This window comes from Vanessa atalanta, chromosome 25, assembly GCF_905147765.1.
Source record: "Vanessa atalanta chromosome 25, ilVanAtal1.2, whole genome shotgun sequence".
Classification (NCBI taxonomy): Eukaryota; Metazoa; Arthropoda; class Insecta; order Lepidoptera; family Nymphalidae; genus Vanessa; species Vanessa atalanta.
In genome coordinates this window covers 8,228,318-8,245,675 of record NC_061895.1, presented here as the reverse complement: position 1 = coordinate 8,245,675, position 17,358 = coordinate 8,228,318, and the positions used below count along the sequence as shown (strand labels likewise).

Genomic DNA, 17,358 nt, shown 5'->3' with positions numbered 1-17,358 from the left:
CTTGAAGGCGAAATTCGGAACCAGCACCAAGTACTTTTTATAATTCGTTTCCTGTTAGACAGCGAAGTGGAACATCATGAGATAACCTGCGTGTGTCAGATGAGACAATCTGCCACATATCCACCAACCCGCATTGGAGCCACGTCTTGTGCTTCTACCTGATAGAAGAGGCCTTAACTCCAGCAGAAGATCACATAATAAATGCTGCTACGTAACTCTTATTTTTAATAATAAAGATAGATATGTTGTTTAATAAATAAATAAAATTAAATAAATAGTAATATGAAACTCTTTTTAATTTAATACGAAAAGATGAAATGAAGCATATTTTTATATAATAGGAGAGCCGAGACGACTGGATTAGAACGCGTACATCTTAACCGATGATTTCGGGTTCAAACCCAGGCACCACTGAATTTTAATGTGCTAAATTTGTGTTTATCATTCATCTCGTGCTCGGTGAAGGAGAACATCGCGAGGAAACTTCCACGTGTCTAATTTCAACGAAATTCTGCCACATGTGTATACCAACCCGCATAGGAGCACCGGCTTACAGGCTGTTAATGTTAAAATGTTATGTTAACAAATGATTTGAATCTATGAATACATGAATGAACCTAGTTGTGGTTGAGACTTGTTACATATATAATTATTAATTTATTTGTAATATCTTTAAAAAAATTAGACATGATACACCGGCGAATATCCATCTAGGTCGGTAGCCATTCACTTCAAATCGGAAAACATTAATACTTTTTATACATTTAATATATTGTTGTTTTGTTGAGTTCTAAAGACGCAAGACGTGGAATGGTAACATTTTATAAATGCGATCGTTTGTTTTTTATATTTGTTACGCAATCACGATTGAGCGGCTAAAACTGTTTCTAAATAATTCGTATATATTTCGTGGTATAGAACATAGGGAACTACTTTGATTATTTTAAACATGAAGTCTCGGCAAATGCCTGCGAGAATTTCATTCGATCAGAGGTTTCCTCAAGTACGAGAATACAAACACTATAATGCAAAAACAGTTCAATATATCTTACTTTTACATAAGTAATACCACCTATTGATGCTTATGTTATATAAAAAAACGAACAATGTTCTTCAATAAATAATTTCTATAAAAATAAGGTAATTGCATCAATATCTGGCACCAATGCCATTAGAATAATCTTTAGAGTTATTATATCTGTACCCATCAAAGTACCAGTTAGTACTAGTTTCAAACTTATTCTAACACTAGTAAAGTGACATCATATCCAACAATTGTTATCGATATAACAAACCTGCACGTCACATGGAGCACATCTCACACACACACATCACAAAACACACGAGTAATAATCACGAGCGATAAAATTAACCGAACTGGTCGACAGTTTTGAAACGCAACGAGTATTCTAGAATCGGGGATAGTGGTCTTAATGAAGATGTAGTGATGTGAATGTGTGTATCGATGATTCTTGTAAACAAATACAAGTTTTTATTAAATTAGTATTTTAATTATAAACACGATTAGGTATATATCTATTTTACATCATAGAATCTTAAATCTATAAGTATAATACCCTTGTGAACCATATTTTAAAATCGTGCATTCTTATAAACGCACCAAAGAATTTTAATTTTTTAAGTCATTTAAGCTTGCAAGTAGCAAGCAACAGTTTTTTAAAAACACTCCGAAATATATCATATAATGGAAGTGCTATGGCTAATGTTATTAATCATTAAAAATGATTTGTTACGTGAGGGCGAATTGTATAATAGGAGTATGTATTATATTATCAATTGATAAATGTAAGATTATACAATACACTGTTTATTTTATTAAAACCCTTCGATGTAATCCTTTAAATTATTTGTCGTGAACATTATCGATAAGTCGACATATCAGCCAACTCTAGCGGAACCGCAGTAGTTTTGCAAATGCAAGACTTTCTCCGCTTACGCCGCGCGACTGTACTCGTCACTCGTCCGCACTGGAGCGGAGAAAGGACAACTAGCACTGTGGTTATTGAAACACTGAAATCGCAATAATAACCGCAGATATAAATTATCATTCTTCAGCATACACATTTTTACTTAACGTAAAATTACCGCACCATTATTGGCACTAATTTGTGTCACATTAATTATGTTTAATGTTTACTCATAATTAATGATTTACTTGGTGATAGGGCTTTGTCGAGCCTGTCTAGGTATAGGTAACACCTACTCATCACATATTTTACGGCCAAACAACAATATTCAGTATAGTTGTCCAATTTGAAGGGAGAGAGAGAAAGTGTAACTGCAGGCGAGATAGGTAGTTGGCGCATTGGTTTTGTGAGCAATTAATATATTAAATATTGTCATTAATGTCACAATACACATTAATGCCGATGAATGTCCTGGTTAGTGTGCCAAATTCTGTTAATTATATTAAATTAAAATATTATTTTTGGCATGTTGATTTCAAAGTGATATTACATTATAGAAAATAGATGCTAATATTGAATTAAAATATTAAAACACTTATTAAATAAATTATATCTATACATGCAAAAATTATGCCTCATTACTAATGGTAAGGCTTTGAGCAGGTTGCAAGCCTTTAGCAGGCCATCACTTTTTGTTCTACCGGCAAACAGTCACACTTTACTTTTGAAGCGTGAGTGATCGAGCGTAATGACAGGTACAAGGGAGATAACATCTGTGCATTGATGATGTGAAGGATGGTGTCTTACAGTACTAATTTCTAAGTTCTACTGAGTAATTGTGTTCCGGTTTGAAGAGTGAAAGATCAGTGTATTTTAAGGAACGAGAAATATTTTTTTTTATTTCCAAGATTAGTTGCGGATTGGTAAGTGGTTAAAATTTCTTACGGCAAAGTCGTTAGTTTCTTAGAGCAAGCATATAGGCGGTAGTAGCCATTCACCAGGTGGTCCATTTGCCAGTCTGCCTATCTATTTTAAATTAAAAAAATATACATAAAAACGCAAAAGTTTTTACGCAACGACAATCCCCAGTGTGCGTATGTTTCGCATACAACCTTCGATTTCTTGATTTTGTTTTACAAGTGACCACCTTATTTGGAGTGCGTTCCACATTAAGATGAAAGATTTTCAACATTACTTAATGTTGCATTTATTATTATTAAAATAATCGAAAGTATAAGTTTCTCTTTTTTACCGTTGACATTAATGCATTCGAGAATTCTTTGAAAAAAGTAATTACTGTATATTCACTTAATGTTTAAGCCCGTTAGGCGCAATTACTGTACAGCCCCTGTGCATGAGAAATAAATAGCCCACTCATAAGAAATAATATAATGTTTTATTTGTCCGGTTAGAGTTATTTGCTATTAAAAGTAGATTTTAAATGTGTATATTTAAATTTAATAAAAACTAAAATATCCAGTTTATTAAAGAAAGACAACCACACTACCTTGCATAAAATTGCTAAATTATTTCACTAGACAGCTAACTATAGTAACGATTATTGCTACTCGAGTTTTTTTGGTATTTTAAACTTAGTTTTAAAATAAATTTAAACGGAGATTTAATTAAAAAGTGACGTGAAGTATAAACCTGTAAATAACCTACAGCATATTTCCCCATGCTGCTCAAATGCAGGGTCTTTCTATCAACACATGCAGGTTTTCTCGCGATTTCTTTCGTCAAAGATTCACGTAAATCATTGGTCCCCCTGGGCTTGTCTACTTGACATATTGAATCAATATTATTTACAACTTCCTAATTGGTAGGTACTCTAGATGACTGTGAACTTATTGGGGAATATTTTGCTGTGCATATTGCATAATTTAATATGAATTGATGAGTAACTATTTAATAACGGTAATATGACGTTCTCCCATCCATCATAATTATTAAATCACCTTGAATATTAAGCATGCCATAACATCCAATAATATGGCACATTTACCCTAAGCTCTGTTTTATTTTTTTGTTAAAATATTAAAAAACCTGTTGAGTAATAGAGAGATAATAATGTACAACATCCATAGTTTTTTAATCTGTGCTAAAAACGCTGAGCAATGACCTCGACATCTCATTTATATATAACCCACTGACACTTTAAGTGGACTTGTGATTTGGGTCAGATTGCGATATAATATTACAGAGGGAAGACAGATGACTACGAACATCGATCATTTAATGCATTTGCTGTTAAACATATACTGACTAATGCGCGGCATACGTTGCAATGAGATGCGTTTTGAAATATGTTTGTAAATCCGATACACTATGTTAAAAAACTATACAAATATTGTGAATGTGAAGGTAACTCTGTCTGTTAAAGACCCTGTGTGTTCTATCCACTGGGCGGAGAAGTTAATTTTATGTTTAAATCTTAATTATTTCACTTTTAATCCTGTATTATAAAATGGTTTCTGTCTGATGACCTCCCGCGAACATCTTTATCTGTATTAATATTATAAATGCGAAACTCTGTCTGTCTGTATGTTAACAAACCGTGAGGGTCCCGTTAATCAATCACAAGAATTAAGAAGTGTATGTCTTGTCATACAAGGGGGGGGGGGGGGCAACCGGAACAATAATACTAAGTATTGCTGTTAGCTTTTTAATAAGTGATGGGTGTGTGATACCCAGTCCGAGCTGTACAGCGTCCTATCAGTTAATTTCCAAATTGACCAGCTGTCCATCTGTAGGGTAAATATGACCTATTGGTTTTGCAATGTCATATTGTAAAGAGAGAGAAAGATATATAAATCTTCCCACTATTACTCTTTTGAAATATTCTAATCTATGAAAAAAATCGTGTGATCCATTAAAATAATAATTGAAAGAAATATATATTCCGACAAAAAAAATATTCAGTATATTTTATAAAAATATAAACAAGGAATCGTGCCCTAAAGAGGTGTACCATTCATCTTCTAAGTTAGGTTCCAAAACCCAACGCTGATGCTCAATGGTACCCTGAATGTACTTATTGATTCATCTTTCATCAACAATTTTGACGAAACAGGATGAATTCTACGCATGATAGACGTATATATGTCGTAGGTAATATTAGTATGACCCTGTGAGACCACACAGAAACAATTATACACATTGATTCTTTTGTCGTATGTGTATACGTTTTACGAGTTGTGATTAATGAAAACAAACAATGCACGTGAACTTGACCCAGTTCGATCGTGAAGGCAATCATTATCATATCTAATATAAATGGGACTGAGTTTGTTTATTTGTTTATAACGATTCACTCAACCGATAATAATAAAGTTAAGCATACACACTACACTAGTACTTACTTACTTATAAAAACAAAAGTTTTGTTTGTACTTAAATAAGAAAAAACATGGAAATATTATTAATTAAATATACTCTTAAATGAAAATTTATTGTATTTTTGTTTCCAGTTACATGAACTTCGTTACATTAATGTCCAGTATCGAGCGCAGTCCTCGCACATGCCACCACTCCGCCGTCACGTCGGGTCCTCCTACCAACCACTTAATATCACAAAAGCTGCCTAATACAAAATTAGTAAGCTATAGTAAAATCTGCGAACTGAATAAAACCTTTTCTGTTAAATACAAACGCGCACGAAGTCGCCGGCATATTAGTTTTGCTGATAAAGTTACTATTATAATAACTAATATATTATGTGTAATTTAACTAAAACTAGAGATAAAACCTCCAACAAAAATGTCGCTTTATCGCAATCGAATCGAAAGGTAATCGTTGCCGTTTTACCGTTTTCCTGTTCTACTAACACAAAGATCCAGTTGCGGCCCGGTCGAATTTGGATCGAGTTCGAATCGAGAACATATCGTAACCGTTATAGATTCAAAGAATTACTTCAATAACAAATCAATTGAGGTTTCTTTTTGTGAGGAATAGAGTAAGGAACATATCCATACTATGATATGTTAATAGAATTGGCATCACGTGCTTGGCGTGAAGTGGAAATCACCGCCTTTATAATTGCATTGGTGTTCTAAGAAATATTATCCATCCCCAACATCTCCAATGCGCCACCGACCTTGGGAAACAAATGTTAATATATCTTGTGCATGTCCATTCATCTTTCAAACCTTAACCCAATAATGTTGCTGTTACCGTTACCATCAAGTAAGTATTTGTTTGTACATGGTTGTAAGAATTCATCTTTTTATAATTTGACACATGACTCAGTACCTTGTTTATTTTACTGAATTGTATATCGACGAGCGTCTCATTTACTTGGGATTTGAGAGTGGGCGAATTCTATCTTCTTCCGTAGATCACATAACCTATCAAATAAATACAATAAGTACATTTTAGTGGTTTCAATAGAATTATTCGTCTCTTTATATTCAAAAGACCCAGGTAAGAACCGAGATGCCATCTCGGTTCGTGTGCGTGCAAACCAATGATATCGGGTTCAAACTCAGGCAATCACCACTGAATCTTCATATACTTAATTTGTGTTTATAATTAATCTCGTGCTCGGCGGTGAAAGAAAACTTCGTGAGGAAACCAGCATGTGTTTAATTTCAACGAAATTCTGCCACATATGTATTCCACCAACCCGCACCAAATATACTCCAAACCTTCTCCTCAAAGGAAGAGGAGGCCTTAGGCCAGCAGTGGGAAATTTACAGGCTGCTAATGTAATCTTATAAGTCAATTCGGAACACGATCGTGAAGTTACAGACAGTGATATTGGCTACATAGTAATAATTATAAAATTATAACAGAAAGTCGGTTCACATTAAGATTCTACGGTGCTATAATAATATCCCACGTTTGGTTTTAGCTTGACCTATTGAAAATTTATAGCACAAGTAAAAAAAAGCATTGATAAATAACGCATATTACTCAATACAGGATTACATTAAAGACAAAAATGTGAACTTAATATTTAGTGTTTTCTATTAAATAAATATTGTACTTCACTGACATACTCTGTAATTAAATGGAGGAAAAGACTACTGAGTTCAACATTGTAACACGACGATAGTAAACAAAAACAAAAGTGCTTTTGGGAGTCTACTTGAATAAAGAATATTTCGATTTTGCTTTGAATGCGGCCCACTGCGGCATGAGGCACTGATAAGCCTTTCTCTTATAAATAATTAAAATATGCAAAATTGTCTCACACTTGTAACTGATAATTCAATTGAATATGGCAAAGATATGCAAATATAATAAACGCGTCAAGGATTTTAACCAATAAGGTAACTACCACCATCTATGTATCGACCTTCACCTATTTCGATCACTTGGCTGTGGCGGCCTTGGTTGTGACTAGATTGTAAGGCTACATCATGAGTTCAATCGGAGAAAGTATTGGAGATATACCACTTAACATCAACCGACATACACAATCGTCATCTGCTATTTTAGGTCTTTATGGCTTTTTTATCTAATAGGTAGGTAGATGGGCAAATGGGCCTGATGGTAAGAAGTCACCACCACCCATAGACATTGACGCTGTAAGTAAACAAAAAAACATTTCTTACATCACACCTATGCCACCAACCTTGGGAGCTAAGACGATATGTTCTTGTGTTACACTGACTCACACTTCAAACCGGAACTACTTGTGGTGTAGTGAAGTATTGCTGTTTGGTGGTAGAATATCTGACGAGTGGGTGGTAACAACCCAGTTGGGCCTGCACAAAGCCCTACAACCAACTATAATAACGTATCCGCTTAGCATATTTGTGGGTCTGTCTCATGCTATAAAAATAATCGATGAAATTAAACGTCCAAAATAATCGTCCTATAATAATCAACTGAAAACCTTTATAACAGTCATATACATAAATCAGCACGATAGATTTTATTACGAACCGATAATCGATATTGATAAGAAATTAAAAGATTGAAAACATGCCAATACATTGACCCCAAAAAATACGCATTTTATGATTTGGAAGTATTAATATGGGGCAGGTGAATTTGTATTAATTTGGTTTACGCAATGTCACATGAATGCAGAATTTTATCCAACAGACGCAAGTTTCTCATGCATTTGTCAGATTAAGTAAGAAATAAATAAATAATTAGACGTTACAAACAAGGCTTAGGCTGTTTTAATCAATTCTGTAATAATAATATTTTAATTTAAGTTATTTTTGAATTGTATTGATAACATTGAGGGTACTTTGACTTTTCTGTTTAATATTGTGAGTCACATGATTCATAGTGAGGTTTATATAAGTGATGGAAGCTCGGTTCAGAACACTTTAGTTGGGACTACGACTTTTTACTATTCACTTTAATCCTGGACCATCAAGGTGTTAATAATTAAGGTACGATATAATTTTGTGATATAGTAAAATTGTTATTGCTTGTTAAATTATTGATGAACATATGAATTGTGTTTTTGCAATTATCAATATCGAAAGTTAGTATTATATATATAAAGTTAGTATAATTGTATTTAACTAAAATGATTGTATTTTTGGATATTGAAAAAGAGTATCTACTGAGTTTCTTGCCTGTTCTTCTCGGTAGAATCTACATTCCGAACCGGTGGTAGCTTTACTTTAAAATAGTTTGATAATTACGATTACTACAGCTATTATAATGGCTAAATAAATATTTGTGTTTCATATATAATCTTTTATTGTCTTATAACCTTAAAATATAATAAAATAATAACGAAATTGAAATTATCTTAAAATATCCTGACATAATGTATTAAGGCTCTCCCTCTTCATAAAAAAAAATCTAACACATTCTTCAAATAACGGTTAACATTTACAAGAAACACTCACTACCTATTTCTTCTCCTATCCACTTCTATATTTATGTATATAAATATCTATAAACAGTATAAAACTAAGTCGCTTTCTGTATTTTTGTATCTGTGTTATTTTCTACCAAGCCACTCAATGGAATTCGTTGAATTTTTAACTAATAAAAAAGAGATGAACGAGCAAGGTTTGTATATAATTTGTATAAGATAGCTGACCTGCGGCGGTTTTCTAAGCAATAATTTGACTAATTTCGTACGCTTAGATGACTAAGGCTGAATCAAAATAAGTACATCAAAACAATGTACTAGATTATTGTAAAAGGCGAAGCCGGAGCTAATCGCTAGTAATTTATAGATTAATAATAATAAACTAAACTAAATAATAATAAACTTTGACAAAATTCGTGAGGATATTATAATGAGGCAGTATTGTTGAGTCTTGAGAATTCTATTGATTGCCTTTTTTGATATCGTGGCATTCTTTTACTCCTTCCTTTTGAGAACAATGTTTGTTGCATTGTCAGCAGTACTGACATAAGCTTGTGGATTTGTCAAATATCTTACACCAAATACGGGTTACTGAGTATACAAAGGGTTTGTGGGTCAGACCAGAATGTGTAACTGTTGAAAAGGATATAAGTAATCAATCCAATGGCTATCGTGAGCCCAAACATATGGACAAACATATATTTACAAAAAATGCTTTTTTGTCTTTAATATCTACAAAACATATTTCTCCAAAACTATTTCATGCACAGACAATTTTCGTGACTTGTTATTATATTTATCGGAGCGTTGTTACTTTGGTTGTGAATTTGGATAATTAATGAATCGAGTAGTTGGCAATAATGTTTGATGGCTGATTTACTTATAAGAGCGGGTCACCCCGAATGGAGTTGTAAGCGTCATGGCAACGCGAGTCGTTATGTTTTGACAAGCTTCTCGAATGCGATGGTTGCTTGCAAACCCATTTGCTCTTAATCGAGATGAATTATTGTAATCCTTTGATATTATTGTGGTGTACGATTATTGTATCAATTAATACAGTGATTAGACGATATTAAATACGTTTTATTTTGTGAATATCTCCATTGCACGCCCACATAGTCTTCCAAATGTCGGATCAATCCCGAACACAACTGTTCGGCATCCTGCTTCTCCGACATATTTATTAATTGAAAACTGTCTATTCGTTATCATGAAAGCGACTGGATTATATTTAAGTATTAGCAATTGGAATATTTGATAAATAACAGATACCATACAAGTAGTTTATTAATTTACATTCGACTTATATTATTGATAAAAATAAAAAGTTTAAAAAAGTAGATCATGACGTTTAGAGAGTAGTTAAGCGATTAAAAAAAAATCAATATAAAAATATTTTATTTCTTAAAAATTAATAATTATATGTGTTATATGTAATGCTTCATATCTTAAAAATAATCAGAAAATTTATCTTATGACTAACAACGCACTCATTTTATAGCAAACCACAATTCACACAAATAATTCGGTATTTTACATTTAATTTGGTATCATCTTCATTTTAACTTCATCGTCGTTCTCAACGTCCTCATCTCTAAACCTTCCGAAGTTAAAGTAATCTTCGATCTGTTGTAATGTTTTATCTTTGGTTTCAGGAAGGATGAAACATAGCACTACTAATGCTAATCCCATTGCAGCTCCAAAAACAGCAAAAGTTCCATAAACTTTAACGCTCACCAACAAATATGGTGTCACTTGCATTCCAGCCATAACACACATGGACAAGATGAACCCTGCCACTGATGATCCAGCACCTCTATGGGCTAAAGGGAAAACTTCTCCCAGTAACGCCAGCGGTATTGGAGTACATCCTAAGTTCGCTAGAATGAAATACAAAGCAAATAGTGTCACGGCTATCCAAGATTTATCCTTAGAAATTAACCCATTTGCTGATAGGTATAAGTATAAACAGACGCACATAAGAACAAGTAACGCCGCAAATCCACTTCCAAATAGAAGGGTACGCCGTTTCATTATTTTCACAAGAACTGATGAAAATATTGCACTAGCAGAAATAATCAAATCTATTCCCAAAGTGTAATAAAATGATTGCGACTTATTTCCTGTCACCTCTTCGATGATTTGTAAAGCATAAGCTGGGAAAATATGTCTTCCACACGATTCTAAAAGAAGTGCGCCAAAAAATATAATTATCACCGGTTTAATGAAGTCTCTTTTTGTGAACTTTTTGAAAAACTCCAAGCATTTAGTGCATATTGATTTCGACGATGGATATTCAATTCTCTCTTTTTGAGCTCTAAGCATTTCTCCCAGTTCTTTTTTCGATTCGGGGTTTTTTCCCCTGAGCCAATAAAATGATTTTTCGCTTTCATCGAACCGTTTTCGAGAAGCTAGCCACGCTGGACTCTCTGGCCATGTGACTATTATTATCAAAGCTAGAATATGGGGCATTAAAGCAATTAATGCGACCGTTCTCCAAGCATAAAAGTACCCTAATAAGTGCACCATCATGTTCCCGATACAAACAGCCGTTGTCTTGAGGTTGAGGAACATTCCTCGGTTTCTTGGGCTGGTGTATTCTCCGATGACAACCGCACCTAGAGACACGGTAGCACCAGCTGCCAGTCCACACAATGATCTTCCGATTATAAGAACAGTTATATTAGTAGCGAAGTATATCAAAAGCCAGCCTAAAATTCCTGGCACGACAACAACTGCGTGTGCCAATTTTCTCCCATACACATCCATTAGAAAAGACGAGGTCAAGAAACCAGGAATTCCAGCAATTCCAATACACGATGCTGAAAAAATAGAATAATTTATGAAGGGCTCGTAACTTTTTTTTAAGGATTATTTAAAATTATCTATTTCCCTTACATCCTATATTACTCACATAAGGTATTATTTGTAGAGGAAATATCACTAGTACTGTATTTTTGTACAACAGGCTATCAGGAAAATTTAATAAACTTAAGATTTTAAATTCAATTTCTCAGACTCTACTACTTCCCAGCTTTATGGTGTATATGACTCAAATATCTTAAAATAATAGCCAATAATAAAGAAGAATGTGTTAATTTATAGAATAAATGATAGTCTAGCATAGAATAGAGATCTCATTTAAATTCAGGTATTTTATTCATAAATAAATATTAAAGTATTTACTCACACACATTTTGAAACGAGAACAATCGTGTATTACAAAATTATTTATAAACTAATATCAGAAATTCTTATATGATATAGATGAAAACATAAACTTAAGTTTCTCTTAATAACATTTCTACATTTTCGTAGTTTTTAAAGCGTTATCCAATGTTAGACGTGAATTTGATCCTTCGAGCCGGATCAAAATACAATGAAACACATAGCTTGCTTGTTAGCTATATAAAACAATTAAAGATCCATGAAATAAAGATCCATGGGTAATACGATCAATCAATCTTGGTACTTATAACATAATTTGTCATAGAAACATAGTAAAGCGTAAGAAAATAGTCCAAAATTATACATACCTACCCAAGAAGCGATGTGTATGTCAGCTGGTATCTTTGAATCTGGCGCGAAAAGAGATGGAAGCAATATTGAAGGAAAGCTCAGGACCATGCCCTGTCCCAGCATGTTGAGGAGAACACCCATTACAGCCCATGTCTGAAACCATTTAAATTTAAATGTACAACATAACCAAAAAAAGGTACTTCGTTAATTCCCATCGTTGGGCCAACTGTCTTAAAAACACTGTCATGTTTTCAGGGTTCAGGTGTGTGATTTTCTTTATTCCACCATAAATTTAAATTTGATATAGAGAACATCATCACCAGTGACACGGTATAAATTAATTAACTCACACTTTTTTTTTTATATTGTAAAAATTGTAATATTCTCCTTACTGTTTCAGTAAATATTTATGTATTATATTTATAAAAATGTGTCCAAATTTAAATAGTCTTTTCTGAAATAAGAAGTTAATAAATACATCTATATGCCCAATAAAAGAAAACACAAAATGGCTCTTCACTTTTCGTTATATTTATTAATAAATAGCACCCGAACCCAGGCCGCTTGTTTAACAATAAAACATTCACATATTTTACAACAAAATACTTTGGTTAATACACAATTACTACGTTCAGTAATGATTCCAAAACTTAGGATTAAAAAATCATATAAACACAAAAATAAAATCAGCAAAAATCCCGGTTACTTTTTTAAGGGTTATCTAAAGTCTAGCACATTTGGTCTGAAGCAAGAACCCTAAGACTATTTAAGCTACTATTTTATAGCTTATGCCTGATGACCAACCCCTAAAATAGCACCGTAACCGCGGGCATCAACTAGTGCTAAATAAAATAAAATAAGCATATTAAAACAATGTGTGGAGAACTATAATTTTGCCAGTTTTAATGTAAACATTTCAAATGATTGACATAGAATTTCAATACGTCACTAAACTGTTTTTGGCGTCGCGTTAATTGCGCACCTAAAACACTAAAACGTTCTATGATAAGTCACTAAATCTGAACAAACGTTTGCTTCAAAGTAATCCATTGCTAAGTATGCTGTTAAGCGAAATATTTTAAATTTATAAGTACAAATATAATATTTATTTGATATCATTTTTGATGTTTACTTTCCTGGAACATATTTGTAGAGCATTTTTCTATTTTATTATTTAGACCAGTTAGTGTCGTAAATATTATAGATAACACTATTTAGACTTTTTTTTTTAAAAGAAGTCTTGTATTATAATCATCTAATGGCATTGACCTTAGATATTGGTGTTGTAAGAGATCTTAACCATTTCTTATATCGCCAATGCACCATCAAACTAAGATGTTTTATCAATTACATTGACTCTCTCAAACTTCAAACCGGAGCACAAAAGTACTGAGTAGTTCTGATTAGAGATACCTGGAACAGCGTGCCCAAAGCCCTAGGAACTAAATTAAACCAAGTTTTACTATAATTAAAATCAGAGTGCTAGTAAAAACCTACTTGAATAAAGTAGACTTTAATTTTGATAGCCCAATCATTTGGAAAGTTTAAAACAAAAATGGAATTGTACTAGACCAATTAATTTGCAATGTTTTGTAATTATTTAAATATATTTCATATTTACTGTGAATTTAAAACGAAGAGTCCTCATTTATTTTAGAATATTTTACTACTAATAAAATTTTAATGTTATTAGAAAAATTATTGTTACTTTCAACAAAGAAAAAATTGATATCCAAAATTGATATTATTAGTTGATAATATTTTATTGACTTGTTTTGTTTATACATAAATATCGTTAGTGATTTAAAACACAACAGTACTGATAAAGAATATTGATATGTTTAAACTTTGGAATACAATTTCAGTAGCGACATTCAATATTTTTAAAGTAAATAACACACGTCGTAGAATTTCAAACAGTAAATAATAAATAAAAATTATGGAATAAAATTAATATACAAAACGAATATATTTCCAAAGCTTCCAAAGTACAAAATTGGTCCTACGAGCCGGATATAATAGCTTGCTTTATTAATTATTAAATTTTTTAGCTTGTTTATAATATATAAAACGTATAATCCTAATATAAACAGCCCCATAAATTCCCTTGGACCATAAGTTAATCAACATATATTAAAATTTGTATAACTTTAATAAAATCACTATTCCTTAATAATAATAAAATGACGACAAAAATAAATGAAATATTCAAACCTGCTTAACGGCTGGCGTAACCATATTTATTAATTTACATGAAATTAATATCCTTTATAAATATTCTCATGAAGTATGCAATTTTTGCCACCTTTTACAAACGCTGCTATTTGACTGAAATACGCTGTCAACTGACTAGATTGTAGGCAATGAAAGGATTACTTCGGTATACTAAAGTTTATTGTGTGGAATTACAACGATTATCATATCTCAAAGTTTAAATAATATTATTACATATTTTTAATTTAAGGATATTGCTGTATGTGTTTGTAATGGCCATTCCCAAGAGAAACTTACAAAAAGCTGAACTTGGTAAATGGTCAATACTGACCACAGACTTACCACTGTAAGAAATATTAAGCATCCCTTACTAATGCGCTTACAATAGCTCACTCACCCTTAAAACCGGAACACAAATAAAACTAAGTTTTACTGTTTGGCTGTAAATTATGATCAGTGGTAAATACCCAAGACCGGCTTGCAAAATGAGAGAGGTGATTGTATATCACTCTTCTCTTGGGGGGGGACCCTTAAACCCTTTTGATTTAATTTGATTACAAGCTCATATTTAACTCGCAATGTTTATTAGTTTAGATCAAATTCTGCAATCTGAAATGGAGCCACTCCTTTTAATCCATGGAGTTAAAATTTTATATGGTGATTCAAATCCAAAGGCAAGGATTTTTATTTTAATCGTTAATTCTACACCCAGAATTGGGTGCAGGTGAAAGAACTCCTCAACCTAAAGGTTTTGTTTGTAGGATTAATTCAAAACTGCAACATGAGGATTCAAAAGTTATTTTATAAGACTCGAGTTAATCATACTTGGTATTTGTTAAGTATGGAATGATATAAGAAATAATTTGATCCACGTGTGCCTATGATTTTTTCCCTTTTTATTTTGAATCAAATATTTGGTTACAGTGTCTTATCTATTTGAAATTGAAATATGCGGATACATGTTGTTGTTGATCTTGTAATCACGAAAAAGTACTTATCTCTGTTAAGTAACAATGAGGTAAAAACATTTTAATTATGCTATAAAGTTACCCAATAATAAAAATGATACTCTATGATCTACTATGATCAGTATCTTTATAAATAGAAGGGATCTATTTATGAAGATACTGATTACTGCCCGCGTTTCGACCGCATGAAAGAGGAGGACTTGAATAAGTCCTTTTCATTCCCTGACTACGTGTTTGCGTGATAATTGATTCAGTAATTAAGACAGGAAAGCACAGCAAACAGACAAATAAGCAAACTGAATTACGCGGGAATCAAAGTCAAAGTGAAAAATCTTTATTCAATATAGAAGTGTTTACACTTGCTTATTGATAGTGAAAAATATACCACCGGTTCGGAATTTAACACTTCGGACCTGAGAAGAACCGGCGAAAGAAACTAAGCGGGATATTTTTTTTTTCATTTTGCATGTACAATAATAATTATATTTTATTTATTTGAAACAGCCTGGAGGCGATCGTTTCATTCCCAAGGTGTGCTATCAAACATAAACTCACTAATTGTATAGTAACCTTTCGCACACAAGCGTTCCTTAACAATTTTTTTAAATTTTGCAACAGAAGCATTATACTGTGAAAGTAACTGAAATAAACTAGGCGAGCCGTATCAGCATCGGTAAATAATCTAATTTTTTTGACCGCAAATGCCGCAGAACTCAGTCTACCCGCCAATCCGTTTATATGGGGGAGCCACTGTAATTTGGCATCAAGAGTAAGGCCAAGAAATTCAGTTGTTTCAACTGGATCCATCGATTTCCCATTGATAAGTACATCGGGTTTTACATTTTGCACGTTTGGTGTGCTAAATTTTACAATTTTAGTTTTTTTATTATTCAGCTTAAGATTATTTACGCTAAACCAGTGTACTATATCAGACATAGCATTGTTTACATCGTCATACTGTACCTGTTTCCTATTAATTTTAAAAACCAAAGAGGTATCAGCAAACAATACTATATCATGTTTGTTCCCAACAAGAAAGGGCAAGTCATTTATAAATATGAGGAATAGAAAAGGTCCAAGAATTGATCCTTGTGGGACCCCCATACCAACTATGACCCCAGGAGACCTTGTCCCTTTAACGTCAACCCTCTGAATTCTATTGTTAAGATAAGAAGTCAGAAGGTCGAGTGCACATTCTCTAATTCCATAGTGACATAGTTTCCTGACCAGAGTTTCATGTTGAACACTAAATCCAGTGCCTGCTCGTTTGGGTGTTTATGTCGTTTCTTCTACGCGTAACTTATAATATTTAAGGAAGCAGACGTTAATAAAAGGAGATTACGTATGTTGCCTACTAATATATTTGTGCCGCTTTATCTTTCTGTTTTAAAAATCGAAAACTTGTAAAGAGGTTACTTTGTAATCTTCATATATCGTGTATTTACTTGCAAACTTATATGATCGATTGTAACTTTTTATAGATTATTGTTTTTAGCTCATTAACTCATTCGAAAATAATAAATTCAAAACAATATACCGAAGTTACTCCATTCCTCATTTTGTTGAAAAAAAAAATGCTTCTTTATTTATCTATTTTGTTAGTACTATTATTGTATTTGTTGTTATCCATTTATTTGTTGAGCCTATATTTGATTTTATAAATACCACAAATGAAATTACTCTCTCCAGCAATGTAACAGTAATTCACCGGACCTATACCCTATTCTTTTTTAACTTCTTAAAATATACAATTTTAACAATTTTATTAATAATAAATTCAAAACACATATTGTACAACTAGTTTCCAGGCACGCTGTTGTAGGTGTTACATTTTTCTGGGATAGAAAGTATCTTATGAGTTGTTCTAGACTATAATCTATATCTGTGCCAAATTATTGAGATCCGCTTAGCCGTTCTGTTTGTAGCAAGCTTTCATCCA

General features: G+C 32.6%; 1 protein-coding gene across 1 annotated transcript; it reads right to left on the bottom strand.

Moving 5' to 3' along the window:
- Positions 1-10,099: 10,099 nt before the first annotated feature.
- Positions 10,100-14,578, bottom strand: LOC125073700 (facilitated trehalose transporter Tret1-2 homolog). The gene is made up of 3 exons (XM_047684676.1): positions 14,452-14,578; positions 12,255-12,390; positions 10,100-11,540 (listed from the first exon to the last, which is right to left on the bottom strand). The coding sequence occupies exons 1-3, from the start codon at positions 14,473-14,475 to the stop codon at positions 10,258-10,260; spliced, it is 1,443 nt and encodes a 480-aa protein (XP_047540632.1). The 5' UTR covers positions 14,476-14,578; the 3' UTR covers positions 10,100-10,257.
- Positions 14,579-17,358: the final 2,780 nt, after the last annotated feature.

What these genes read in the sequence shown, in the direction of transcription:
- LOC125073700 (XM_047684676.1), bottom strand. Translation starts at nt 14,475, where the DNA reads ATGGTTACGCCAGCCGTTAAGCAG. An exon ending in TTACGCCAGCCGTTAAGCAG is followed by an intron (nt 12,391 to 14,451) that starts GTTTGAATATTT and finishes AAATGGTTTCAG; the next exon opens with ACATGGGCTGTAATGGGTGT. An exon ending in ACACATCGCTTCTTGGGTAG is followed by an intron (nt 11,541 to 12,254) that starts GTATGTATAATT and finishes CTATTTTTTCAG; the next exon opens with CATCGTGTATTGGAATTGCT.